The sequence below is a fragment of the Ursus arctos genome, unplaced genomic scaffold (assembly GCF_023065955.2).
Source record: "Ursus arctos isolate Adak ecotype North America unplaced genomic scaffold, UrsArc2.0 scaffold_21, whole genome shotgun sequence".
Classification (NCBI taxonomy): domain Eukaryota; kingdom Metazoa; phylum Chordata; class Mammalia; order Carnivora; family Ursidae; genus Ursus; species Ursus arctos.
This window is the reverse complement of record NW_026622886.1, coordinates 9,843,108-9,869,473: the sequence shown is the minus strand read 5'-3', so window position 1 is coordinate 9,869,473 and position 26,366 is coordinate 9,843,108. Positions and strand designations below refer to the sequence as shown.

Here is a 26,366-nt window from a genome sequence, read left to right as displayed (position 1 = left end):
CTTTTGAGTCAGCAGAGAGAAGTCCAACGGTGTTGGCAAGGGTTAAGGGTTTTAGATTTGAATAATATCTTCTAGTTACTTACGGAGCCGCTCTCAACCAGAATATTTAACAAACCAGAAGGCCCCATGTTGCAATCATTTGAACGAAGACGCTGACTCTATTTTGGTTGCCATGTTGGATTCAAGTCACTATTGCACTCAGCGTGAAAGACTGTTCCAGGTGTGACCGTGCTGGGGGAAAGTGCAAATACAATAGGACTCATGAGTATCATGATTAATAACGATGATGGCTGAAATAGGTCTTGGAATTAGCTGTGTACTTCACTTCCTTCTCCAGAGACAAAGGGTAGCTAACCTGGCTGTATTATGAGCACATCCCATTAGGTGTGTTGCAATAAAATGTATGTGTAGGTATGTAACCTATGTGGATATGACCTATGCAGGGAAAGACAGCAGGAGCGCAGGAAAGTTCACAGCCAGTAACTCCACTCCAGGAATCGCCTTCAGGTGAATCATTCAAACGAGAGGAAAAGGTTACTACAGAAAGGTGTGGGTCACTCTATATATTAACCAGAAATTGGAATCAGCCTTCAACGTCCAACAATCGCAATAATTACAGAGAACTTCTAGTAACATAGGAACGTGTTCAGATTAAAATACTGAGTGACGAGGCAAGACACAAATGTAAAAATACACACACTTTGGTACTCTGGATCTTGAAGTGGAGAAAGGTCATTGGCAGAGAAACTGGGCAAATCTAAATCAAATCTGGAGTTTTGTTAATAACAGCGCCCGAATGTTGGTGTCTCAGTTTCAACAAATGGACTATAGTAATGTAAGCTGTTCCCATTAGGAGAAAGCGAGTGAGGGGCATACGGGAACTCTCCGTACTAGCTTGGAAACGTTGCTGTACAACTAAAATTATTCAAAATAAGAAGTTCAAATAAAAAAACAAACGTTGGGAGTAGGAGGAAGAAGATGGGAAAGAAACGAACGAAAACGTCCATCATGGGTTATGCCTGGATTCCAGAATTATGGGGGGATTTTCTTCTATTTCATAAATTCTCCATGCAGATGACAGTGAACAGATATCACCTGTATTCTGTGGAAAGAACCACATGGCACCATCACAACCGTCAGTGACCAAAGCTCTGGCGGGGCGCGGCCGTACCTTGTGACAATAGTGCACGGCGGACACGATCTGCCGGAAGAAGTGTCTGGTCTCCCTCTCGCTGAGGCGTCTCCGCTCGCTGATGTAATCATACAACTCCCCCTTGCTGGCGTACTCCATGATGATCACAATCTTATCTTTGTTCTCAAACACTGTGGGGGGGACAGCAACACACAAACACCCCGTTTATCCAACAAGCTCACTTATGACTCCAGAGGGTGCGAGGGAGGACAACGGAGATGTCACTGAGCAGGGGCCAAGAACAACCGGTCAGGACACAAGTCAGGCCATTCCACGTCACGAGGAGCTGGGCGAGTGTTCCAGCCAGGTGGACAATGACACCACCACTATTGTTACCAGACACACCTCTGCAACCTTACTACGCGAGGAACCTCCATCTGCCCGTCTTTTCTGAGGGCCCCACGTCCCTCACCAGGATCCTTCTCCGGACCCCCCACCAGAACGGCCCCCCGTTGACAGGACAATGGGTGATAACAAACAACTAAGTTCTATCTATGAACCCTTCGATAAGGACCAGTTACCCGGACCTCACAAGCTACTCTGAACGCAGAATGGGCAGCTGGATTTGTCACCTCTTTGCTCAAAACCTTCTCGAGTTTCCATCTCACTCAAAATAGAACCCCAAGTTCCAAATGTGGCCCAGCAGGTCCTGTGTGATCCCGTGGATCCCCCCTAGCCCCAGTCTGTGTATTCCGTGTATTCGTTTAGTCTCCCCCACTAGAGTATAAACGAGGGTTGGTCTATTTCATTCACGGATGTCTCCCCAGCACTCCGAACGCTGACAGAGGGGCTCAATTCACAATTATCCAATGAGTGAACTCCAAACTTCCAAACTGCATTCTGGGAAATTACAGGAAATAATTACGTAGCCCTTACTGTGCGCCAGGCTCCTGTAAGGTTTTGAGTACCTGACATGTACTGACTCATTTAGATCTTGCAACAAACTTTCAGGGAAATACCACTAATTTTACCACCGGAAAAATGGGGACACTGAGGCCTGGAGAAGTTCAGAGATTTGCACGGTTTGGCTGAGACGCCAGACTGGATGGGGCTCATCTCTGGCTTCCGGCATGGATGGGGACCCATGATGCCACAGCCTGGTGGTGTGTCAGGACCCCTGCAATCACCCCAAGCTGGGTTCCCTGCTTCAGCCCCTTGCCACCCAACCCCCACACCACCGTGGAAATTGTTTTCCCAAATGCTTGTAAATGCTTCTCTCTCCCCAACTCTGATATTCTAGCGGTGATGTTCACATGCGGCTTGACTAAGTCGTGGGAGGAAGGGCCAGGCAGATGCCCCTAGGGGCGGGTTAGGGGAAGCCAGAGCACAGGCACGATCCAGGTCCTCGACACCACCTCCACCAAGGCCATCCCCTTGCTATCTGTTTCCTACTTTGGGCTTTCACATAGATGTCCTTTGAGCAAAGAAAAAATAAATAACTGTTCTGAAACCCATCCCTCCCATGGTATATATTTTATACATGGTATAAAAACTTTTGTAGGGTACCCAAGATCATTCCTGAAGGACCCCTGCCTACGTCCCTCTGTCTCGTCAGCTTCCACCATTCCCCATCAGGCCCCCGATGTTCGCAAATGCTGGACCATTTGCTGTTTCTCACAATCCTGTCTCTGTCTCTCCATCTCTGTCTCTGTCTCTTTCTCTTTCACACACACACACACACACACACACACACACACTGCTGTTTCCAGCCTCCTTCTCTCTGCCTTTACCTGCCCTACTTGTGGGGGGAACTCCAACCCATCTGTCAAGATTGAACTCAAATATGACTTCTGTTTTGCCTTCCTCTGCCTCTCGCTGTGCTACTCGTTACTTGTATGATAGTACTTTCAAACCGCATGGGTTCATTTGCTGGTTTACATACCCATTTCCTCTGCCTGGACTGTGAGCCTGGACTTTTAGATGTAAAAAGTTTAGTTTTAGAATCAGATACTCCTAAGTAGGATTCCTGGATCTGCCTCTTACTTGCTGTGTGACTCTGGGGGAGTTGCTTGCCCTCTCTGTGCCTCAGTTTCATCAACTGTAAAATGTAAATAATACTAGTAAGTACTTCTTAGAACTGTTGCGAGTGTTTATTGATATTGGATATGTTAAATACTTAGAACAAGGCCTACATTTACGGCATGCACTCCGTGATATTAGCTATTATTGTTACTATTGATATTATTGGACCCCAGGGCCTTAGCACTGAACCAGACTCCTAGACACACTCAATGAGAATGGAATTGAACTGGAACATGCCTCAGGCCTGGGTCCTCTGTCCTCCCACACCTTGTCACTGGCTGTTAGAAGCTCAAGCCCCTCCAGTTCCTTCTTGGCTCCTTCAAGTGCGGCCAAACCTCTCTGATAAAAGGAAGGGGAAAGGAGGAGGGCAGGGGGGAGGAGGAAAGAGAACAGCCAGATAAAATTGGCTGCTCCCGTGTCTGCTGGCCTCGGTGTACCCTGCAGCTGTGGCTCCTGCCAGGGATTGCAGCCTGTTATGCCCTTTTCATTAACAATAAACTTTGGAAACTGGAAAAGCTGCCTCGGGATGCATGGCTCCGGCTCCAAAAATGATGGAGTGATAGGCCCGGGGAGGGCAGCGGGCTTTCTAATTTTAAAAAGTGGGGAAGGAAGAAAGAGGGAAAGTACTTTGACAGGGAAATAAACAAGGAGGCTCACACCCCCAAAAAGTCTGATGTGTCCCTAAAGGAGGCCAAAGTCACTGGTCCCTTCAGTGACTATGAGAAAGGATGGATCGCTGGTCTCATGAGGACAAAAGGACTGTTTTGGTGACGGGATTCCTCCCCTTCCAACTGGCCCGCTTGGTATCAGGCAGAGATAAACACGATTCATTTCAACACCAACTATTTTACTATGCAAGGAACCTCCATCAGTGAGTCCTGCTAGGCCCAGCTCTAAAATGCATCCTGATTCTGTCCCCCTGTCTGACATCCCTGTGCACCCCTTGCTCTGAATCTCCATCCTCGCTGGTTTCCTGCCTTTCTCTCTTGCCCCTCAGCTGACTTTCTGTATTGAGACGGGGCTGGGGGACAGTTCCAGGTGCACGTGCCATGGAGCACGGGTCCTGCAAGATATTCTGGAGGAAAAAAGTGTCCTCTGATTAAGCGTCTGCAAAATGTGTTTTGCACAATGCTAATACCTGATTGCCCTTGGAGGTCTGGTGTCTTTGACTCTGAGTTTTGCAGGTTGATTGGGCCATTTCAACATCCCTCCTGATATCTAGAGGAACTAACGGGGAGCCAGTCTGGTAAACAATGGGTGAATGAGAAGACAGGCAGGTCTTGTGGGCAGCCAGGTGAGAGACCTGCCTGAGTGGGCACGCGGGGCTCTGGGACCCCACCCCCACCCATCCCACAGAACAGAACAGCCAAGTCTCACGTGAAGGCCCTGACTGTAACCCTCGATTAACTGCAGGCAAATGGCAGTTCCAGACTTGATACATCAATGATTCATCAAGAAGGCCTCGTGGTGTTAGGTATGAAGCTTCTAGTCCTTCCTGACAACAGCAGCACTTGCTGAAGGCCTACTATGTGCAGGCACTGAGCTAACAAGCACTTTGTATGAATTATGTCTTATGGCTGAGAAATTCTGAGTACAGCCAGGTTAGCAACTGCCATGGCCACAGAGCAAGTCCGAGGGGAGCAAGGCCTAGGCCGGCAATCTGACTACACCATTTTACATATATGTGACCGCACCCCCCCCCCCCCCCCGCCAACCTCGGTCTCCTCATCAGTCAGACACAGGGCACTCGGTGAGCTCACGGGTCCTGCTCCTTCGGCATGGTGCCTCGGCCAGGGCTCAATTACTCAACTGCCCCTTAGCCAGCTCCTGCAAAACAAAGCCCTAAGACTTTTCTCTCCCCACTGCCATCACTCTTTAAAACGTGTTATGGCTGGAGCACCTGGGTGGCTCGGTCTTTAAGTGTCTGACTTGGTTTCAGCTCGGATGGTGATCTCAGGGTCGTGGGATCGAGCCCAGCTCTGCACTCAGCATGAAGTCTGCTTGGGTTTCTCTCTCTCTCTCTCTCTCTCTGCCCCTCCCCTCCGCCCCACATGCACACCCGCGCACTCTCTCTCACCCAAATCAATAAATCTTAAAAAAAAAAAAAAAGAATGCCTACTTCTGAGAAACACTTGCACATTTTAAAAAAATAAAAACAAATTTTAAAAAGTAAAATGTGGTGTGGCTGCCACAGAATCACAAAATTTTCGAGCAGGAAGGGCCTTAGAGATCAACTATTATTTTTCCAGAATAGCCCAGGAATTCTAATGTATAAAAGCAAGGCCTTGGGAATTTGTCCTGAAGAATGACCAGCTTCCGCACTCTTGGCCCAAGACTCCTTGCCCACGTTAAGGTCACTATCAGCGAGGTGATAGGCACACTCTTGGCCATTCTTCTGGCAAAAAGGGCTGCTTCCCTTGGGCACTTTTACAACTGGTTATTTATAAGCCCAGAAATCTTGTCTGTGTTTATGTTATTAGTCACTAAGCAAAAGCTTATTTTCCACCAGTTGGGAAGGGTTTCCTTTATGAAAAATGAAAGCCTGTGTCTCTTGGCCAGACAGTTTTACCCAGAAGCCCGGTGGCTCCAGAATGGTAAGGAAAACTATGGCCCTTGACATGCCAGGCCTACCAGGAAAATCAAAACCCTGAATAGAAACTTAGCTCAGCCTGAGTCAGCTCCCAGCATGGGGGCCGTGTCCATGGGCTGCAGATGCAGGTTTTAGTTCTAACAATACACTTGTATAAAGTACCCGCTAGGGGACTGGCACTGGGGATACTGAGAGAAGACTTTACTAGGGGAAGCAGGGGGAGGCAGGCCAGGCAGAGGGAGCAGCATGAGCGAGCGAGAAACAGGAGCAGACCCACCCGTGGTTGGCAGGTGCTGGGAATTAAGGGACAAGAAAGGAGAGGCCGCTATGAATGAGCCAGGGAGGCCCTGAACACCCACGAGGCGCTCTGTGGGGGAGGAGTCAGATGGGCCCAAACACTGCCAAGAGCAATAAATAGATGGAACAAGGGACAGGGTGGCACCCAGGATCCTGGGCCTATGAAATAGCTCAGAGCACTCTCCCTCCCAAGAGCCTTCCATGCCAGACAGTGACCTCTCCTTCCTCAGCAGGCTTATTTGTGGTAACAACAGATAACATATATTGAACAATTACTGCATGCCATGGATTGTCTCATTTAATCCTAACTATCCTAGGAGATAAGTATTAACATTACCCCTCCTTCATCAATAGGGAACCAGCACTCAGATGGAGAAGCAACCTGGCCAGGACTGGGCAAGGCCTACCTTCTCCATGTCTTCTTTCTGACACTAACCATCTCCCCAAGGATATACATAAGCCGCTACCATGAATAGGATGACTGTAAGTCAGTACCCTAGATAAATGTTGCCAACTGTCTAAAAATGGAATCATGCTGAATATTTTGTTTTGTGTCTGGCTTCATTAGCTCAACACTGTAAGAATAATCCACGTGTGTTCTGTGTCATGGAAGACTGGTCGCTCTCGTTGCTGTAGAGTACTGTGCTGTGTGAATGTACCACGGCTGGATCCACTCTACTGTTGGTGGGTATTTGCGTTGTCTCCAGGTGAGGGTCATTATGACGAGTGCTGCTGTAAACATTCTTTCAGTGCTCATCTGTATGCATTTCTGGTGGGCGGATAACCAATAAGCTTTGATCCCAAATGTATGTGACTCAAAAGCTTCTGTTCTTCCCACGACTCCCCACCACCTGCCTCCATCATCCACTTACTTTCCTTGCATAATACTCAATAAAGAGTCTCCTTCATTAGGGGCGCCTGGGTGGCACAGCGGTTAAGCGTCTGCCTTCGGCTCAGGGCGTGATCCCGGCGTTATGGGATCGAGCCCCACATCAGGCTCCTCCGCTGTGAGCCTGCTTCTTCCTCTCCCACTCCCCCTGCTTGTGTTCCCTCTCTCGCTGGCTGTCTCTCTCTCTGTCGAATAAATAAATAAAATCTTTAAAAAAAAAAAAGTCTCCTTCATTAAAGAGACCAGCATCACTGTTTTTTCTTAAAATCCTTTTTTTTTTTTTAATCAATCTGGAGCATTTTCTGCTTTGTGTTAAAGGGGATACAAACGCAACCGAAGGAGCAGTCTTTGTCCTGGAGGCGTTGCAGTGTCGCTGGATACCACCAGTAGTGTTTATAAAATAAATGAAAGGCTAACCTGTACGATACAGACTTTAAGTCCCTAGGTGATCGGAGAGAAAAATCAGTGAGATAACACACATGCCCTGAGAAAGTTCCTAAACAAGCATACAACTGAACTGCCCAAAATGCCTTTGGTTTTGCTCGCTTCAGATGGTTTTACCATTGTTTCCGCATAGACTGATATGCAGACTCTGTCCGCTTTCTTCTACTGTCCCACAGAAAGGCCTTCTTCCCAGACACCAACTTGAATGATTTCTCTTGTTTTCTGTTTATTTTCCATTTCAAGGGAGAGTGGGGATTGGTTCCTATAGCAACGGCTACTTCTCCAAATTAATTCTGAATTTCATCAGATGTTCGGTTTGACAGTCCAGCTCTGCCTTCTGATTGTCTGGCTTTCCCAACCCCACTAATTACCCAACTCCTAACAGCTCCCTCCTGTTGCCCCAGGGTGAAGAACACAACTTGTATAACTTGAGCAAATGCGGATTACAAAACAATGCTCTGGCCTGGGAGAAACGCTGATGAGTGAGGAGATCTTGGGATTTAAACCGCCTGCCAGCCGTTCTAGAACCAAATATACGAGGCCATTTGGAAGAAAATGGGCTTGGGAAGGGAGAGGGTGGGAATCCCTTTATAGGACTCTCCATGGACAGCAGGTTAGAAAAAAAGGAGGATGTCTTTCTGGTTTACATGTAACCTCAGAAGAGGAAGATTCGTTTGTTAGTTTTAAGCAAAAAGGCCGAGGGCCTAGAGAGGACCAGTCAGGATTCTCCTCATGCCTATGCCTTCCATTAACTCCGTGTCTTAAATTAGTCCATTCTTTCCATGGGGTTGCCTCCCCACATGACAGCATTTTACTGCCTTCCCGAAACCTCAGACAGATGGACAATTCCACTCCTCAGGGGTGGGCTTTTGTTAAAGGTCGTATGATCTTCATGGAAAGTAGCTTATTTTTCATTGCAGAAATGGAGTGATCTTTCCTTTGCAAGAACTGTCTGCAACCTAATTAGGGCCTTTAGTCAATGCAAGATCCATTCTTCAAGAGTTTCCTCCCCAGCACTAAATTTCAAGCACCTCACAGGCTCAGGGCTTCACAAAATGGTCTTCTGATCCCTTAAGTTTGAAAGCCCATGGCAGTGAGAGTGAGAAAATTATACTGGGCTGGCAGCTCTCCCACTGTCAATGAGTTGGTCAGAGTTGAATCAATGTGTTTCCTGGTTTGGACAATGAAAGGCTCTGTAGTTCACTAATTGTCCTTTCTTAAACCAAAACTCTCTCTGGATGTCGGTTGGCATGTGCAAGGAGAACCATAGCCAACCAGGCCACCCACTACCAGCACTGGACTCCACAGAAGGCAAAAGAAATGGTAAGAAAGTGTATAAGTTACCTGCAGAAGAGGGGATGCCAAAGTCTTGCCAAGAACCATTCATTCCTGCTAAGACCATTAGTGCTATTTGGGGGCCCCATAACAAATCCTAGGCGGGCAGGGGATGTGGCCAGGATAAAGGAAGGAGCTACATGGGAGAGAGAATCAATGGCGCCATGTTGGCCCAGCCATTGGATTCCATCCTCCTTCCACAACCATCCCTGGTGGTATTTCCATGGAAACAAGCAGGACTGTGAGGTGATACGCTCCACCAACCATCACCACACACTCATCAGCCACACCCCACAGTCTCTCTGATCATTTTCTTTATTGCTTTGTCTGGGCTTTTCTCTCTCACACACACACTCAGCAATCCTGAATCTGAGAGCACTGACAATGGGTCGGAACAGCTCAGAACCACCCCAGGCTAACACTAATGCTCTTATACTTGACACCGTGAACTCTGAGAGAAAGCAGGCTCCTCCAATTCAGGCAATGAATGTGGTAGAAATCTACCCTCTGTGAAGACAGCCTTACCGTTCCCCTCCCCACAGGAGGCTTTGCTATAAGCGGCTCCCCCCCTCTACCAGCAGCCAGGCTGGCAAAGGCAGCCCTGTGGTTATCACACCTCTGCTTCTAGCCATTGCTTGCCCGGGCGTGTATGGCTCAGGACTATCCTGTCAGCTCTAAATTCTGGTCCCTCTCATCGTGCAACGCCATGTTGTCGTGAAGAGGCTGACTCCCAGAGCCAGGCTTACCTGGGTTCAAGTCCAGGCTCTGCCACTTACCAGCTAAGTGACCTTGGCAAGTTCCCTAAACTTTCTGAGCCTCGGTTTCTTCATCTGTTAAGGTGAAGACCACCGACCCTCGTTGTGAAGGTTATCACAGCACGCGGCTGTGTGTTAGACTGTTGTTAATAGGCAGCACGTCTGAAGCAAATCCAGGATTATGAAGGACAGGTACTGGCAAAACCCGCACCTGAGCTCACACGCGTGCCCTTGAGGGGCGAGACGGAGGTGGGAGAACAGAGAAATAGTAGACCAAGACTCAGGGACGTCAAAGGACTTGCAGCCAAGCCTGAGGGGGACAAGCTCAGCTCTCCTACTTAGGGTCCGTTCTTCAGACCCCAGCGGTATTCCGAAGCATGGCTCTCACCCTCAGAGCTGCCCCTGCCAGGTGAACCCACTGTCAGAAATGATCTGGGGAGCGGGCCGCTTCCATACCCCACGAGCCTTCCTCCACGCATGCTGCCGACCACCGAGGCCAACGAACAGAGCCGTCACACTTGAGCTCGAAAAGATCCCGTATTACCAGACAACACGGTTCCATTTTTTTTTTCTTTAAAAATTAACTTCAAGTACAAGTGGTATTATTCGAGGCACTCGAAAATAGTGAATTCCAGGAAACCCGAGAGGGCGAGGCAGGACAACTAGGGGGTAGCGTTGGTTTTCAGTTGGTTTATTTCTAATCTCCAGCCTCTAGAAAAATGACTTGGGTGTAATCAAATGGAAACAATGAAAATAATACACTTGGAGGTCAAACAGCTAACTTAATAGGAAACTCATTAGAAACGCGGCTGGACAGCTTCACAGCTGAGAGCTCGTGCGTGTGACTAAAAGTGAGGGAGACTCTGGTGCTGTTATTAACCAGGGCGAGTCCTTCCTCTTGGATCCCCTCTGCAGAGACTTCACGTGGAACTTGCGGATCCGGCAGCAAGGGGAGTGTGCTAAAATGCTCAGCGATTCGCCATGGGTTCAGAAGAGTAAACACAAGCATAATACGCCACTTTGCCAAGTTCAACAAACTGTTTCATGGGGCTCTGAGTCCCTGATGAGGGCAGCAACCAAATGGCTAAGTAAGTAAACCCAAACCCAAAGGTATCACTCACTGCTCACTGGTGATCGCTGCCAGACACACGTTCTTCTCCGGAATTCACTGATGACAAATGATCAGACCAAGACAAGTTTTGAGCGCAGGGCTCATTTCCTCTTGGTTGCAGGATTAAGTCCATATTTCTCAGTCTGGCCAATTAAATCCGAATCCCCCCGGGGTGAGGCGAGGGCATCAGCATTTTTTACATACGTCCTATGAGATTTTAACGTGTATCCAGCACTCAGAATCACTGATGTAGGCAATCTGGCCACGACCTTCTCTTCTAACCCCTCCCGAGAGAAGGTGATATTCCAGCCATTAAGGACCTCTCAGAGCCCTAAACATCACAGCAGGGATAAGCAGTATTGTTTATGGAGTGTGTATCTGCCACTGTGCTTAGCGATTTTATTCCTTATCTGATTTAATCCTCACAACCTTCTCTAGAAAGTAGTGAGCTATTGGCCCCATTTTGTAAGTAAGAGAACCGACCCTCAAACAGGTTAAGCCCCTAGCCCAAGGTCACATAATAGCAACTGGAAGAGCAGTTGGTTCCCTCAAATCAAAGCCTGCTTGATATGATAAAACCAGAACAGTACCTGGGACATAAGTACTCAAACCATTTTTGCAAAAGCAATGAGTGATCACATGAACGAATGAGAACATTGGGTAGAAGTAATGACCAACAGCCCCTATCAGATCAACTCAGCCATCCCCTGCCTTTGAAAAGGCTTCAATCAGGATCTGCTTGCTGGCTGAGAAGGCCGGGTTAGGGCCCTTGAACCTGCAGGTCCAGGGTCCCTCTGAGACCATGCATTGCTGGGCACTTGATCACGCTCCTGCCACTCTCGAGGGGTTACTTTGCAGGGGCAGCCACACTCTGGGACTCTGGGACCTCTGCTATATCCTGTGGACATGTCCTGGACCAGCCCCACTGCCCCTGGCCAAAAGTTGAGGGGGAAGGAGAAGGCAGGAGGTAGAAAGCCCTGTCATCCAAGCCTACAGCTCACAAGACAGTCTCTGGGCTCTTCCACAGACCCTGTCTCTTGGTTTCTCCTCTGCATCTCTGGATTGTTAAAGCAGTGATTTTCACCACCAGGCAAGAACCATATGCCCTTCCAGAAAAATCTGTCAAATTCTCAGGAGGCACAGGTAGCTTGAAAAAGCATATTATCATGTATACTTCTAGGAAGATGGAAGGATCTTTTAACTGATTAAAAAAAAAAATGCATCCAAAGTGTCTTTATAGCAGGAATTCGGAGAATTTTCTAGAATATGGACTCCTTTATGTCTTCTCCTAGGCAACAGATTTAAAGCTCACCAGACACACATGCTTATCAAGGGAGGCACATTTGTTTGTTTCATTTGGCTTTTTCAAGTTTCAGAAACTCTCCAAAAGGTGAGAGATCACAGCTGACCAATGTCCAATAGGCTTCCCACTTTGTTCCAGAAAGGCAGGATCAGGGGCGCCTGGGTGGCACAGCAGTTAAGCGTCTGCCTTCGGCTCAGGGCATGATCCCGGTGTTATGGGATCGAGCCCCACATCAGGCTCCTCCGCTGTGAGTCTGCTTCTTCCTCTCCCACTCCCCCTGCTTGTGTTCCCTCCCTCGCTGGCTGTCTCTATCTCTGTCGAATAAATAAATAAAATCTTTAAAAAAAAAAAGAAAGAAAAAGAAAGGCAGGATCAACCTTACCTAAGACAAGGGACATGATGAAAGGGTTGGCCCGTTCTAGCATATGGCAATGCAAAAAGCCATTGAAGCAATGTAATCTTGCAGGGCCAGGAAGGGAGATTTCCAGGAACAAAAAATAAGGGCATACAAGTGAAGGCAGCAGCAGAATCTCCCCCACTCACTCCCCCGCCTTTTCCTTCCCCTCCCCCTTTCCCAGCGGGACTGTTACCAGATGGGGTGCTAAGTTTCCCTAAAGTGTTGTGTGGCAAGACATTCATTCTCTCGGTTTTGCAGACTGGGTCTCCTAGGTTTTCAAAGGGGAAGCCAGGGCGAGACAACGAGACAACGTGCCTTTGATGTTTGCGCTCGGGTCCTGAAATCAGAACGTCAGGCAAAAACTGTTTTTATCTCCTTCCACCCTAGGCAGCCAAGTTGAAAGCTCTGGCGGGCACTTCCTTTTCAGCTGTTCTTTCCATATTGTCAATTCCCACCCTGCTGAGAGAATGGAATTCCTTTGACTGGAAACAGGGGTCCATCTCAGAGATGGTGCCAGAGATTTCTCTCTTCCTTTTCTTTCTCCGTTAGGTTATTACCCTTAGCATCACACACTAGAAGGTGTGTGCCCACCCTCTTTTATTTACTTAGCATTAGAAACCAGTCATGGCTTGTGTTTACACAGAGTCGACAAATTTGAGGGTTAATCACCTTCACCTGCAGGTCAATAGGAGCGTAACCCCTGGGTCTAGTTCGAGAAAGAAACATTTGAAAGGAATTATTTTTGAGATTTGGTGAACAGCAGCGTTAATTCAGTGAAGCCGCAGATTTCTTGAGCCTGTGGGTATTGTGAATAATGTACAAATAACTTACATTTCCACAGTCTGCAGTTTAGAAAACACTTGGATCTTTGAGTTGACCAGATTTGGGCCCCAAGCTTCTTCCTGAGATGTATGCAGAAATATTTTCTAAAATACCCACGAAGCTGGCATTCAATGCCCTCACGTATTTCAGACAACAACCCCCATGAACGCCAAGAATTCTCTGTATCACAGGTTCCAGAATAATGCTTGCCCCCAGTTAGGGGTCCGTGCAGACCACCAAATGACCTGGCTTGTCTTAGGCCCACGAGCTCCAGAGTGACTAGGTTCAGAGCTTAGATCTACCACTTCTTAGGTGTGACTTTGGGAAATGTACTTGGCCTCTCAGATAAAATTTCCTTACCATAGAATAGGGATGTTAACAGTTTGCATTTCAGGGACATAAGGATTAAGTGAGATAATACAAGCACACATCCTAGCACAGGGTAAAACTCAGTAACTCCTAGCTATTATTCGTATTATTTTAAAGTGTAAATAAAAGCTACTTTCTTCCTCAAAATCAGTGGCTTTGCCCTACTCCTGGAACAGAATCCGCAGCCCTCCTTAGCCAATCTGGTCAAGATCCGGCCCTCCCTGACTTCCTCTCTCCACCACCTTCCTACTCACTCGCTCCCTCAGCCTCACAGACCCTTTGTCACTTCTGCCCACACAAGCTCCTTCCCTTCTCTGAGCAGTGTTTGTTCGCACATGCCATTCCCTTTGCCTGGAATGCCCAGGTCCTGGGGGGGGGGGGGGCGAGGGGGGGCACTCACTCCCCGATCCATTCAGTCCTCAGCTGGGTAGCCACTTCACTGTGGGCATTCCTATTCATGGAATGTCAGCCCCATGAGACCAGAGCTTGTCCTGTCCACCCCAGTACCCCTAGTGCCTAGAACAGGGCCCTGCATGTAACAAACACTCAATCTGTACTGTGGTTTTTTGTTTGTTTTACTGAATGAATTGCCTTTTCTCTGGAACTAGTATTCAGTATCACTGGATAGTACAGTCCAAGATGGTGCTTTCCCGCTCTGGAAAGCCCAAAGTTCCTAAACACACAGGGTTAGACACACCCTTGCTTTGCCACGTTGCTGCTTTTGCTGCTGCCACTGCTGCATGGGCGTCTGTGAGTGCGTGTATTTTAAATCACAAAAGTCCCAGCTGAAGAAGAACTCGTAGGGTTCTTCCACAGTTCCATTCACTTGGCTAATGTCCAAACAGCCAGTTAGATGGCTGGGCACTGATTTTTCATTCAGCAAAATCTGTGCGGTCTTGCATACCGAAGGCTCCTGATTGGCCGGTCAGACAACCAATCAGCTTCCAGGGAGAAGGTTCCCTTTCACACTGAGCTTGGCCAGGAGACCACAGACTCGGGCTCCCCACCATTGCTGCCACCACACCGTCCCTATCACACCTCGGGGCAGAGAAGGAGTGAAAAGGCCAGCCTGGGAGGGGTGGGGGTGGGGGATGCCTGGGGCACGCAGGTGGGTTGCCGAGCCAGCAGAACAAGACACTAGATCAGAAACATAGCTCAGAGGCCCAGTGGAGGAAAAACCAAATGAGGTCAGGAGCCATGTGTGCCAGGGCCACCAGCTAGCCATGGTACCCAGTGTCATGAATTGAATGGGGTCCTCCAAACTCATATGCTGATGTCCCAACGCCCTGTACTTCAGAATGCGACCCTGCTTGGAGACTGGGCCTTTAAAAAGATAATTAAAGTTAAATGAGGACATCAGGGTGGGCCCTAATCCAGTATGACTGGTGTCCTTATAAAAAGGGAAATTTGGACACAGACACAGAGGGGACAGCATATGAAGATGTGGGGATAAGACGGCCATCTATAAGCCAAGGAAAAAGGCTTGGAAGAAAGCCACCCTCTGATACCTGAATCTCGGACTTCTAGTCTCTAGAACTGAGAAACAACACATTTCTGTTGGGCAAACCACCCAGTTCGTGGTATTCTGTTGTGACAGCCTTGGCAAACGAATATACCAGGCGAGTCTTAACGTTCCAGGGCCTCAATCTGCACAGCTGCAAAATGGGACACCTGGCCTGCCCCTCCTACAGGTAAGCTGTAGGGATTAATTGAGGCCTGAGGTGGGGGAGCTTTGTAAACTATACAGAATTCCACGGATGACCTCGGGAGGTCATCACTCTCAGGGCCAGGTCCTGGGGTCCTGGGCAGCAAAGCAGATAAAGTCAGAAGCCCCTGGAGACTGTGGGGTCGCAGTTAGAGGTGCAGAAGCTGGAACCTCGCCTTGGCAATCCCCTGCTCCAAACCTCCGGAGAAGGGAGGGGGGCTGCCCTCCTCCACAGCTATTTGGTGGATGTGGGAGAAACAGAACTTGCGTGGGAGAAGGGAAAGAGAACAGAGCAGAAACCAGAGGTTTCTAAGAAATGGAAAAAAAAAAAAAAAAGCCACATTTAACTCCCTGGGAGTTTTCTGAATAAAGACAATATATTTTATTTGTATGGTACTCTGCAGGTCACAAAACACTTGATGGCAATAGAGATTTTTTTTTAACCTGTTTGAGGTCAGGAATCCCTCTGACAATCTGATGAAAGCTATACACCCTCTCCTTAGAAAAAATAAACCCATGCACTCGACATCTAAAACATTATACACCAGCATGGTCCTATCCTGCAATGATGAAAAAGTTCTGTATCTATACTATCCAATATGGCAGCCACTAGCTGCATATGGCTATTGAGCCCTTGAAATGCTATAGTGGGACTGAAGACTGAATTTTTAATTATTTTATTTTATTAATTTTAATTTAAATATCCATCTATGGCTCATGGCTTCTATATTAGACAAGGCAATTATACAATATTCCAGAGGACTTACAGACACCCTGCAGTTCCATTGACCCTTGCCAATGGACCAAGTTAGGAACCACTTGTAATGATTATACAGTCTTCACAATAATGACATTTTTGAGTTTGCCAGAACATGTATCATCTAATTTAATCCTATCAACAACCCTAAGAAAGAGGTAGAACTGTTATCCCCATCTTATAGGTATGGTTTACTGTGTCCCTGAGAGGCCCCCCAAGTTGCCCAAAGTCTCATGTCAAGGCCACAGTGAAGGATTTGAGAGTAAAACCCAAGAGCCTGATGTGGGAACTCAAGCTCTTTCCTGATTCCCCAAACCCTGTTGATAGGGTTTTATGAACTGAGGTCCAAGCTGCCACCTGACGTCTCAATGGAAATTATTTCCAGTCACCCAAAGAACTTTAAATTATGTGGTACCTATCTTTAAAGTTATAAGCAAGGGTCCTTCTCTATGCCAAGAAATACCAAACACAGCACTTCTCACAGAACATGTGACCCATACTGGTCCATACTGTAGAGGTCATCCTTCAAAAGTGCCTTCAAGTTCCCACGGTAACCAGGCCACCGGGAACAAAAACACTCAGAATTTTATAAAACTCACTCTCCTCCTGCATTGTATATCTCCACTCACTTCCAACGTCTAGAAGTTCCCCTCATTTGCAGGCATATTCAGAGGTGTTTTATCAACCTGGAAATCTACTTTCCCCAATTCTTCCTCAAAATAACGCCTTCAAGGCCCAGCCTGTATGCCACGAAAACTTCTAAGCTCCAGGACTCCATGGTTCCAGAATATGTTGCTTGCATATCTACATAACATTCTTCTGTCATGCCTTGTATGGTGCCTTGAATGTGGGGTCCATAGCCTGTTGTCTCTTTCAGTTTCTAACCACACTGAACACAGTGCTTAACCAGACACGGTCACTTGGTAGACCAGTGATTCCACACTTGTCAAAACATGGGACTGCAGGGCCCCATCCCCAGACCTGTTGAGTCAGCAGGTCCTCTTTAGGGCCCTGGAATCTGCATTTCTAACAATCCCAATTTATACGGATGTTACTGGTTCAGGGACTGCACTTTGAGAATCGCTGCAAGAGATGTGTGTGGAATGAATAAATGATTGAATGAATGAAAATTTCCCTTAAGCACCCTCTCCCCAAGGGCTCCAAAAATGAACTTTAGAAAAATCAGGATAAAAATTATTACCCACATTTACTGCTAGATAAGGAACAAAAATAGAAGCAACGGTGGCGGGGGGGGGGGGGGGGGGGGGGGGGCGCGGGAATGGCCAAAAACAGCAGGGAACCAGGAGAAGGAAAACTTAAGATAGATATCAGAAAAACTTTCAGGTTACCATCTGGTTTCCTCTTAGCCATTACTGTGTAATGTATTATGATTAGACCATAATTAAAAATACTATAATGAGACCAAATTAAAAATAGGTTCATTTTTCTGACTCTACCATATATTTAAAAATATTATGGAGAAATACTCTGACTCAGTAAGTCCAAGCCTAGAAAATTTTTCATAAGAAAAAAAATAATAATTATCAGAAATGAATATAAAAACGATTATGAGGGTCACGAACGCCCTGCTTATAATCACCAGAAATTTGAAGCAACTAAAATGTTTAACAAAAGGAATTAGATTCAATAAATTATGGCACATCTATAAATGGATTACTCTAAAGCCTTTTAAAATGTCCTTACAGGGAATATTTATTGACATAGAAAGAGATGCGTGATATAAAACATGAAAAAAAAATTAAGTCAAAAACTAGTATAAACAGTATGATCCAGCTTTGGATAAAAATCATACACAGATATAGAGAGATAGATAAAAATATAAATACAGTTAGAGTGCTATTTATCAACCAGGGGGTTAGAACTGAAATTATTCTGAAATTTTAACTTGTGTATTTCTGCAACAAATACATATTGCTTGAGTAATTTTTTTACAGATATTAAAAAAAAGAGAGATAAACTAAAGGAAATTTATACTCGCCATTTCTTCCCAGGAAGGTTCAACGAGTTGAAGCACGAGCATTTTTGTAACTTTCTCCCAGCCCCACTTTCCTACAAACACCAACTACAACTTGGATTCCATTGGCGAAGCATGTGCCCCATCAAGAGATCCCTCTTCTTTCTTGGTACTTCCGGGAGCTGCTCAAAGATAATTTCCAACTCAAAGAGCCTCCACTTGGAATAGCTCATGACTCCACCACTGGGGCATCTGCCTTAGGGAACAACATTGACAATGGATCCACCGTGACCCTGGCCACCCAGCAAACTGCCATTTTTCAGAAACCATGGCTGTCTCTCATACTGGCTTTTAATAAGGCAGGTTGCTTAGCAACTGCCAAGAACTGGCAAAAAGGCAGAAGAAGTCACCAGCCGGAGCTATTTTATGACCAAAGTGAGCTGGGCTACGTATGTCTGGTTGCATTCAAGGTAACCCAATAAGAGATAACACCCAGCTATTTTTGCATCATGAGGAAAAATACTTGGCTCTTGCCCAGGAGGGCAATTACCTAAAAATCTTGGCAGGCCCCATAGTATGAGAAATGGTAACGGATACGCGGGTGAAAAAAAAAAAAATCACTGACCTTCATAAATACTGATGATATGAGGATGGTTGAGGGATGACATGATCTCAATCTCTCGTCTGATGTGAACCATGTCTTGTTCATCCTTAATTTTGTCCTTACGAATGGATTTTATAGCAACCTATAAAGTCAGGAAATGAAATGTTACCCAGAGAACTAAACAGATGCAAATCAGCCATTGGGGGAGTTTGGAAAATAAATACAGATGTTACTTGTTGGCAGAACCGACAATAACCAAAACAAAGCTTCGAAATACCCCCTGTCACGTCTTTCATTTATAGCAAAAACACCCTTCTCCCAACAACAGAAAACATCAGGTTCCAACAGCCTAGGGTTTGGGATGCTGGGCTGGTTTGTTGTTTTTTTGAGGGTTTTTTTTTTTTTTTTCCCATAAAGCGGAGGCTGCTTCACGCGGCCAGATCCATTTACTCTAGGAATCCTGATCCTTTGAAAAAAAGAAAAAGGAGAGCTCAGTTTACAGGGTATCGATGATGGAACATGGATGGGTGAAATCAGTATAACTCAGCTCCACTGGGCAGCTGCCTCAGCAAAGGCTAATGAAAGCTCTACTGCATGGGGCTTCTCGAAGGCCCGTTCTGCTCAAACGTACGGTTCTAAGACTCCAGCCTATGCTGCGTGTTTGTGTGATCGCTCTGTGGCCAAGTTCTTCCTTCACCCTTCCTCTTGCCCAAGGACCTTTGATGCACGTGATGAGACAAAAAGTCTCTGCTATAGAAAAATCAGGATCAAACAAAGGGAGTGACAGCCAGACTCCCTGTCCAGCCCGTTGATTCCCGTGCCAGTGTCTGCAAATGCAAACTGTAGAGGGCTGCCAGGGCCAACGCACAGAGCGGTTACTCAAAAGAAACACATAAATAAAAAAAGCATTAAATGACAATGGGAATCTAATAAGGAAAAAGGTGTTTGCCCATGGATTCATCTTTGCTCATAAACAAGTTGCTTCGTCATTTAATCCGCCCTGGCTTGAAGGGAGGCAAAAAGTACTTTGGAGGGGGAAGGTGTCCCTGGGTAAAAAGGCCCATCAACCAAGGTGCTGCCACCTCCAAAAACCTGCTTAGTCCCCTCCAGAGTGGTCCTTCTGTGATGTCAGCTCTCACCCGCACCACCCTCTCCCAGATGAAAGGTACTCAGCCCGTCCCCCTGGATCGCAAAGGCATGAAGTGCTCCTTGTTACCAGGAGGCCACTGCGACACCTGGAACTGTCAGCCTCAGCGGGAACGTACTTCCATCTGTGCACGTTAACATCTTCGGGTTTACACCAGGTCTCCACCAAGCACGATACTTGGGAACGTTTGTAAAATACAACTGGTCCATCTATAACTCAGTAAGAGTTGGGCACCTACTATTATTGTTATTATTATTACTATCGTTATCATTATTATTGTTTTTGCTACTTGCTGACTTCCCAACAAGTGGGAGAAATGGCCGAGGAGGTCCCCATATTTCTCCTCTCCTCCCCAGCTGTAATGAAATTAGTATTCGTGTCATCACTTGGCTCTATACCAGTGGGGATCTAATTCACTGCTTTATCTCCAGTGTTTAACTCCGGGTTGGCACGTGGCCGGCCTGAGAAAAGCCTTAGTGTGGGCAGGTGGGGAGGTGCCAGGTAGACAGAAAGGAAAGGGGGAGGGAGGAGGGGAGGGGAGGAGGAGGCGGGGGTGATGGGTGCCATGAGGTTATGAGAACCTAAACTGGAGAAGTGACAGTGGAGTCGGAGCCGAAAAGGAAGGACCACCCTAGACAGACACCACCGGCGAGACAGGCACCCTAGGAAGACGCTTACTTTCTCTTTGACATCCTACCTGCAAGAGGAACAGAGGAATGGACAAAGCAGACCGGAAACACGGGATGGGAGGCCCTGCTGTAAACCGAGGGGCCGGCACCATCGTCCCTTAGCCTGGGGGCAGACCCCGAGACTGCATAAAAGGAGGCTGCCCAGAGATGAAGGAGCTTCCAGCTTCAAGGCCCCTTTTCACCCGGGTGCCCGGCTCAAAGCCGCGCCAGGCCCTCCCGACAGCCCCATTCCGTATGCAGCAAGAAAAGCCTCTCTGTGCTTACGTCAAATGTAAAGATATGACTGGAAGGCTTTATTTTGTCTGAGCTGGGACTGTGATCCTGGGAGCTTGTTCTCGGAGGAAGCAGACAGTGAACACATACAGGCCGCGGAGAATGTGGGTGGCTGTTGGACCAACTCCTGCATTCCTCCAGGAACTAAAGATGGGCCAGGGGAGAAACCACCCCTTTGATTATGCAGCAGGCTGAACTTGGCCTCAAGGAGGCCCTATTGTCAAATGGCAAGAGGCATAAATTTCTTCCCCCATCCAGGGTCAAGGGAGGGTAGTGACGTTCTGGGGGGTAAGAAAATAAGCCCACTTGTCAGTTCCCCCCAACAGTGGAGCAGGAGGCACGTCTGCCAGGGGGATGCTTCCAGGCCAGTAGGAACAGGAAAGTGCTCACATTCTAATAAAACCCCACTCAGCACTGAGGAAACTAAAAGGGCCCCCATAAACGTTACTAACCATGGTGGCCATTGGGCCACAAAAGCTTCCCTCTTCCCGCAATGAATCTCCTATTGAAAATGTAAAAGAGGGCTCATTCTGCCCTTTCAGAGGGTCGGGAGGAAGTCAGCTGGAGACAAATGCTAGAAATCGCTTAGAACCATGCAACTGTCAAGGCCGGGGAAGGCTCTCAGCTCAACTCCCAAGAGCAGGGGGCTGTCTCAGCCAAGGCTGCAGAGCCCGTCATGGCACAGCCCGGATAACTGCACGCCGTGTAGACCTGGTGGGAAGGGCTCTTCGCTCCGCGGGTCTTCACAGCCTCATCCAGGCGTCCGCGCCAGGATGCCTCGCGGCGGCCCTCCCCGACCCCCCTCGCCGCCCCTTCCCCTGCTTTCTCTTCCTTGGGACCTATCACGCCATCTGACATTCTCCTGCTTCTTCGTTTGCTGCGTCTTCAGCCTGTGACCAAATCCAGCTGGTGGCCTGTTTCTGTAGGACCCAGAAAGCTAAGAATGGTTGTCGTATTTTTAAAGAGTCGTTTATAAAAGGAGACAGAGCTCCATAAACGTAGCTCCTGTAACGTGAGGTGGTGCCTGCTTCACGAAGCCGAGGGAGAAACTGAGCCAGCCACGCGGGGAAGCGGTGTTGCGTCCCGGTCAGGGGCATGGCTCTGGGTCCTGCTGAAAGCACGCATGAGCGGCTGTGTGACCTTGAGCGGGTTGTGCAACCTTTCTGTGCTCCAGCTTCCTCACCCATCAAGGAGGTACCCTGTGAGGATTAGGGTGAACAGGGGAATAAGATATTCCCACTCGAACCAAAAATCCGTCTCAAGATACCCACTTCTCTAGATTTGGACGGTTCGTTCGTTCACTTCTTTTTCGGAGCACCTACCAGGTACCAAGCACAGCACTGGCACAGCCTAAAAGGGACCCAACAAGGTTCTGTCCCAGCGCTCAAGGTTGGGGGGAAGTGAGGGGTGGCAAAAATTACACAAATAATTACGTAATTTTCCTCCCGGCCAAAGGCTACCGAAGAGACACACAGAGGTGTGGGCATTCTGGAGAAAACTTCCTCTCCAGTTTTCCTCAGTCCTCACCCACATCGACAAAGAAAGATAGAGGGAAGGAAAGGGCCCAGCAGGAAGAGATTACCAAATGTCTGAAATCATACACCCTCCAAAAAAAAAAATCCAATTTGTTGCACCACATGCCAAAAAGATGTCACTCTGCCTGCAAAGTGACGGGAACTCACGGGCAGTACAGCCACTTTCATAAACGTTCCCAAGTCTAGACAGCACCGTGTGCCTTATAAAACGGTCTGCCTTTAAATAAGGCCACCCTATAGTTTAATGTCTAAACCGTATGCAGCAGCAGGCCTGGCCGGGGACCTGTGAATTCTGCCCTGCGGTGCCTGCCTCCTTCGGAGGCCAACTCAGCCCAGCCAGCCCCCAGCCCTGGTGAAACGGAGCCGGCCCCGCCTCCTCTTCCCTTCACGCACTTTTTCCTTTTTGGAATAATCACCACAAACCACCTGTTCTGCAGCCTGCTGGGAGTCCTTGCCCGCAGTGGCTGCCGGGAATGTTAAGAGCCTGGTGGCTGGGCAGGGATCTGGGAGGCAGCGGGGTACTGCGAAAGCTCAGGCTTTTGCTGGCTAGCTGACTTCGGGGGAGCCCCAGCATCACAGGTCTGTTTCCTCATCTGTAAAACGGGCCTGGGAAGCCCCCCTTCCTTGGGGCTGTTGTAAGGAGTGGGAACAATGTGAGTAAAGTATCTGGCACACAGTAGGTGTTTACTGAATGGTGGTGATGATAGATGAGGCCTGGCAGATACGGGGTCCCAGACCATGCTTTAGGGGGGATGAGCCCCCAGCAAATCATCTTATAGGCCTTCCCCCTCCCCCATTCCCCACACCTACCCTCTCCTTCCCCACATTTGTACTGAGGCAAGAGCAGGTAAAATTCATACCCAGCCTGCCTGCCCACAGAGACTGGGGCAGCCAGCCGTGCTCCTGGCCCGCTCTGGGGAGTCGGGGACATTCTGGACAGGCTGTATGCTTGCCAGCCTCTAACCACGAGCATCACCGCCCTCCTCCCTCTAGAACCACTTCCCGTGGATGCGCGCTCACTGCCATATGTCAGCCTGCAGGGAGTGTCCTAGGACGCTGTTTCTCAAACAGGGGACACGCACACCTTGTTAAAATGCAGATTCGGAGTCCAGAGGTCTACCGTGGGGCCGGGGATTCTGCACTTCTAGCAAGCTCCCAGGCGACGACCGTGATGCAGGTCCAGGGCCCACGCTCCGAGTGAAGAGTTCTGAGTGCTCTGTGTTGGGCCCTGACGTACCCACCTTTTAACACAAGTGGCAATATTCTTAACAATGGCAGTAACTACCATTTCTTAAGTGACCTTATCTCATTTAATCCTAACTACAACCCCATTTTACAGGGGAGGAAACTGAGGTACAGAAAAGACAAACACTACCCAAACTCACATAGTTTGTAAAAGGAACAAGCTAAGACGCCCACTGAGGCTGCTGATTCTAGAGGCTCTGGGTAAAGCTGGCATGGACGGCAAACATGGCGGGTGACAGAACCTCTCCACGGATCTCAAAGAGTCTCCAAAACTTGGTGTGAGGGACCTGTCCAAGCAGATGAAGTTTTATGGGGTCCTATGTGCGGTGCCAGGAGGCAGCACTTGGGGTCTGAGTAGCAGGGAAGAAATAGAGCCATAAACACGGCATTAGCATCCTTCGTAGAACAAGCGTGCGTTCTAATCCCGGCAACAGGAGCTGGCAGCCTCCCCGCCATTCACAAGGTGTGATCTCACCCCCGGCCACGTTCCACGGGAGCTGCAGGGCACTGAGTCAGAGGCAGCTCGGGGATCTTTTCTCACCGAGGGGCCCGGAGGCCACTGGCAGTGGAAGTGAGCAGCCGAATCAAGTCGGAGGCCAGTGTAGGAGTTTCTACTCGTGACTGGTTGATGGTCAGAGTTCGGGGCAAGGCACAGTTCCACACCGGCCACATAAGAAAGGCTGTGCACGGCCATCACTGCGGCCATGCCACCCAGGAGGCCATCCTGCAGCCAAAGCCCCTAATTAATTAAATGACCTCCAGCTCTTTGTGAGCTGGCCAACTCAGGACAGCACTCGAGCAAGTTGCCATGATGCAACCCACCCCGCAGGGACCCAAGCCAACTCCGCCACGGGCCCATGGGCCTCTTCCTCTCCGGCCTGTTGATTCACGTCAGTACATGGATGTTTTTTCAGACAGAAGCAGATTGGGAGCCAAGAGCTGTACCAACAGGCGCTGAGGAGACGCACCCCAACGCCAGGAAGAGCGGTACGTGTAAGAAAGAGCTTTTTCTTCGAAGAACAGCATCCACCGTGCACCACCAGCAGCTCTTGAACCTTATAGAAGGTTCTGAATATAGAATCCTCTGTAAGTTGCTTCTCCAGCCTCGATTTCCCAAAACTCCCCATCAGAGATGATGTGGCCTCAGATGACGCTGATTTTTCTCCCTCTGTGAAAAATGTGTTCTATTTCCAGGGGTGCCTGGGTGGCTCAGTCGGTTAAGCGTCCGACTCTTGGTTTCAGCCCAGGTCATGATTGCAGGGTCTGGGATCGAGCCCCACGTCAGGCTCCATGCTCAGCAGGGAGTCTGCTTGAGATTCTCTCTCTCCCTCTCCCCCCTTGCCCTTCTCCCCTGCCTGCACTTTCCCTCTCTCTCTCCCCAAAATAAATAAAAAAGTCTTTTTTAAAAATATGTGTTCTACTTCCAGAATTTGAATAGCGAATCTGATTTTTATCTGACAGGCCTGCTCAAGAGGACCTCAGAGAGGCCAGGACATCTTTATCTATACCCATAGGCTCCCCACACCCCCTCTTCAAGAACGGCACTAAGCATGTCCTTATTACATGGGGTGATGCCACAGGGGAAGTGGAAGTCACGGCTCAGAAACTGTGGGCACATTTACACTTCCCTGTACTGTGCCGGGGTTTGTAAACACCAGATAGTGGCCACGGCTGACCGGGCAGGAATCAAAGGAGCGGCAGACAAAAAAGAAAAAAGGCCCGTGGAAAGTTCACAACAGTGGCGATGCCAAAAGCAAGCAACGAGCCAGCTCAAAGCACACGATCTGATTCTCTGGGAGAGCAGGTCCTCCGTCAAAGAGTGCTGAGCACACTGCCTGCATCAGACCCGGGGGTCGGGGGGCTGACTGTCAAAATGCAGCTTCTGGACCCCCCACCCCCACCCCACATCTAGTGAATTCCAGCATCAGCATTTTTTGCAAGCTCCCAGGGTGACTCTGAATTTGAGAACCATCGGAGTGAACACAGCCATGATGGCAAGTCTTACTCCGTAATTTAAATGCTGCGCAGTCATACTAAACATGAGATGATTCAGGAAAATGAATGAACTGCTCATCTATATAGAGAAGAATTAAAAACAAGCTGCTTCCCGGAGGAGCCCCTGTGACCTGAATTAACTGAACCCTGGCAAATGGAGGTTTGCTCCCGGGGGACACTTTGCTGGGCGTGTAAGGCCCCAGAAGCTGGCTGGTAGTGGGCTCCCCCTCATGCTCTGCACACTACCTTGGGGCTCCCACACCTGGAAACGTACATGTCTCCAAAGGAAGAGAGAGGAAGTGAGCCCTGGAACCTCCTGTTCGGCCTGCTCTGGGACAGAGGATCTGGCTGGGGCTTCGAGGAGCCTCCCCTTACCAGGATCCTCCAGAAGTCTCTCCAGGCTCTGCCCTAATGAATGACCCCAAGGCCCGCTGCATGCAAAGGCCTCCGGAAGCACAAGAGATGGGACCCAGGCAACAGCAGAGCCGAGGGACTGAATTCGAAAGGCTGTTTAGCTGGAACCCGAGGGGCCAAGCAGCTGTTTATTTTTGGACTTTCCCTTTTCTGAACGCCAAATGCAACACCAACTCAGAATTCTAAAGTACAGCTGCTTTTCCTCCAGGTTCCAACTGTCCCGGGAAGGGAGAGGAAGGGCCAGACCAGAGGGCCGACACTGGACAGCCTCGACCGGTAGCATCTGATTGTTCTGACGCTGTTCATAACCCGGCTTGGCTAAGCTTGGGGTTGTGCAACTTTTATTTATCAACCTCCGAGCCCAGCAGAGGCCCGGCCAGAACGGCTGAGAAACCACATCAACACCCTGGCCTTGTCCTCAGTCATAGCAACTTGGCCAGGCACCCCTGCACAGAGGTACTCAGGCCAGCACGCCAGAGGCTCAGCTCCCTCCTCTGCAAA

At 48.6% G+C, this 26,366-nt stretch overlaps 1 protein-coding gene across 3 annotated transcripts in view; it reads right to left on the bottom strand.

Moving 5' to 3' along the window:
* Nucleotides 1–26,366, bottom strand: part of NUAK1 (NUAK family kinase 1) — a 71,638-nt gene that overhangs the window by 20,343 nt on the left and 24,929 nt on the right. For all 3 annotated transcript variants that reach the window (XM_026499756.4, XM_044384468.3, XM_057316135.1), the window contains 2 exons: nucleotides 18,589–18,709; nucleotides 1,172–1,323 (listed from right to left, as the gene is read on the bottom strand). In XM_026499756.4, the coding sequence (XP_026355541.1) occupies nucleotides 1,172–1,323; nucleotides 18,589–18,709 (273 nt within the window). The remainder of the gene's footprint in view (nucleotides 1–1,171; nucleotides 1,324–18,588; nucleotides 18,710–26,366) is intronic.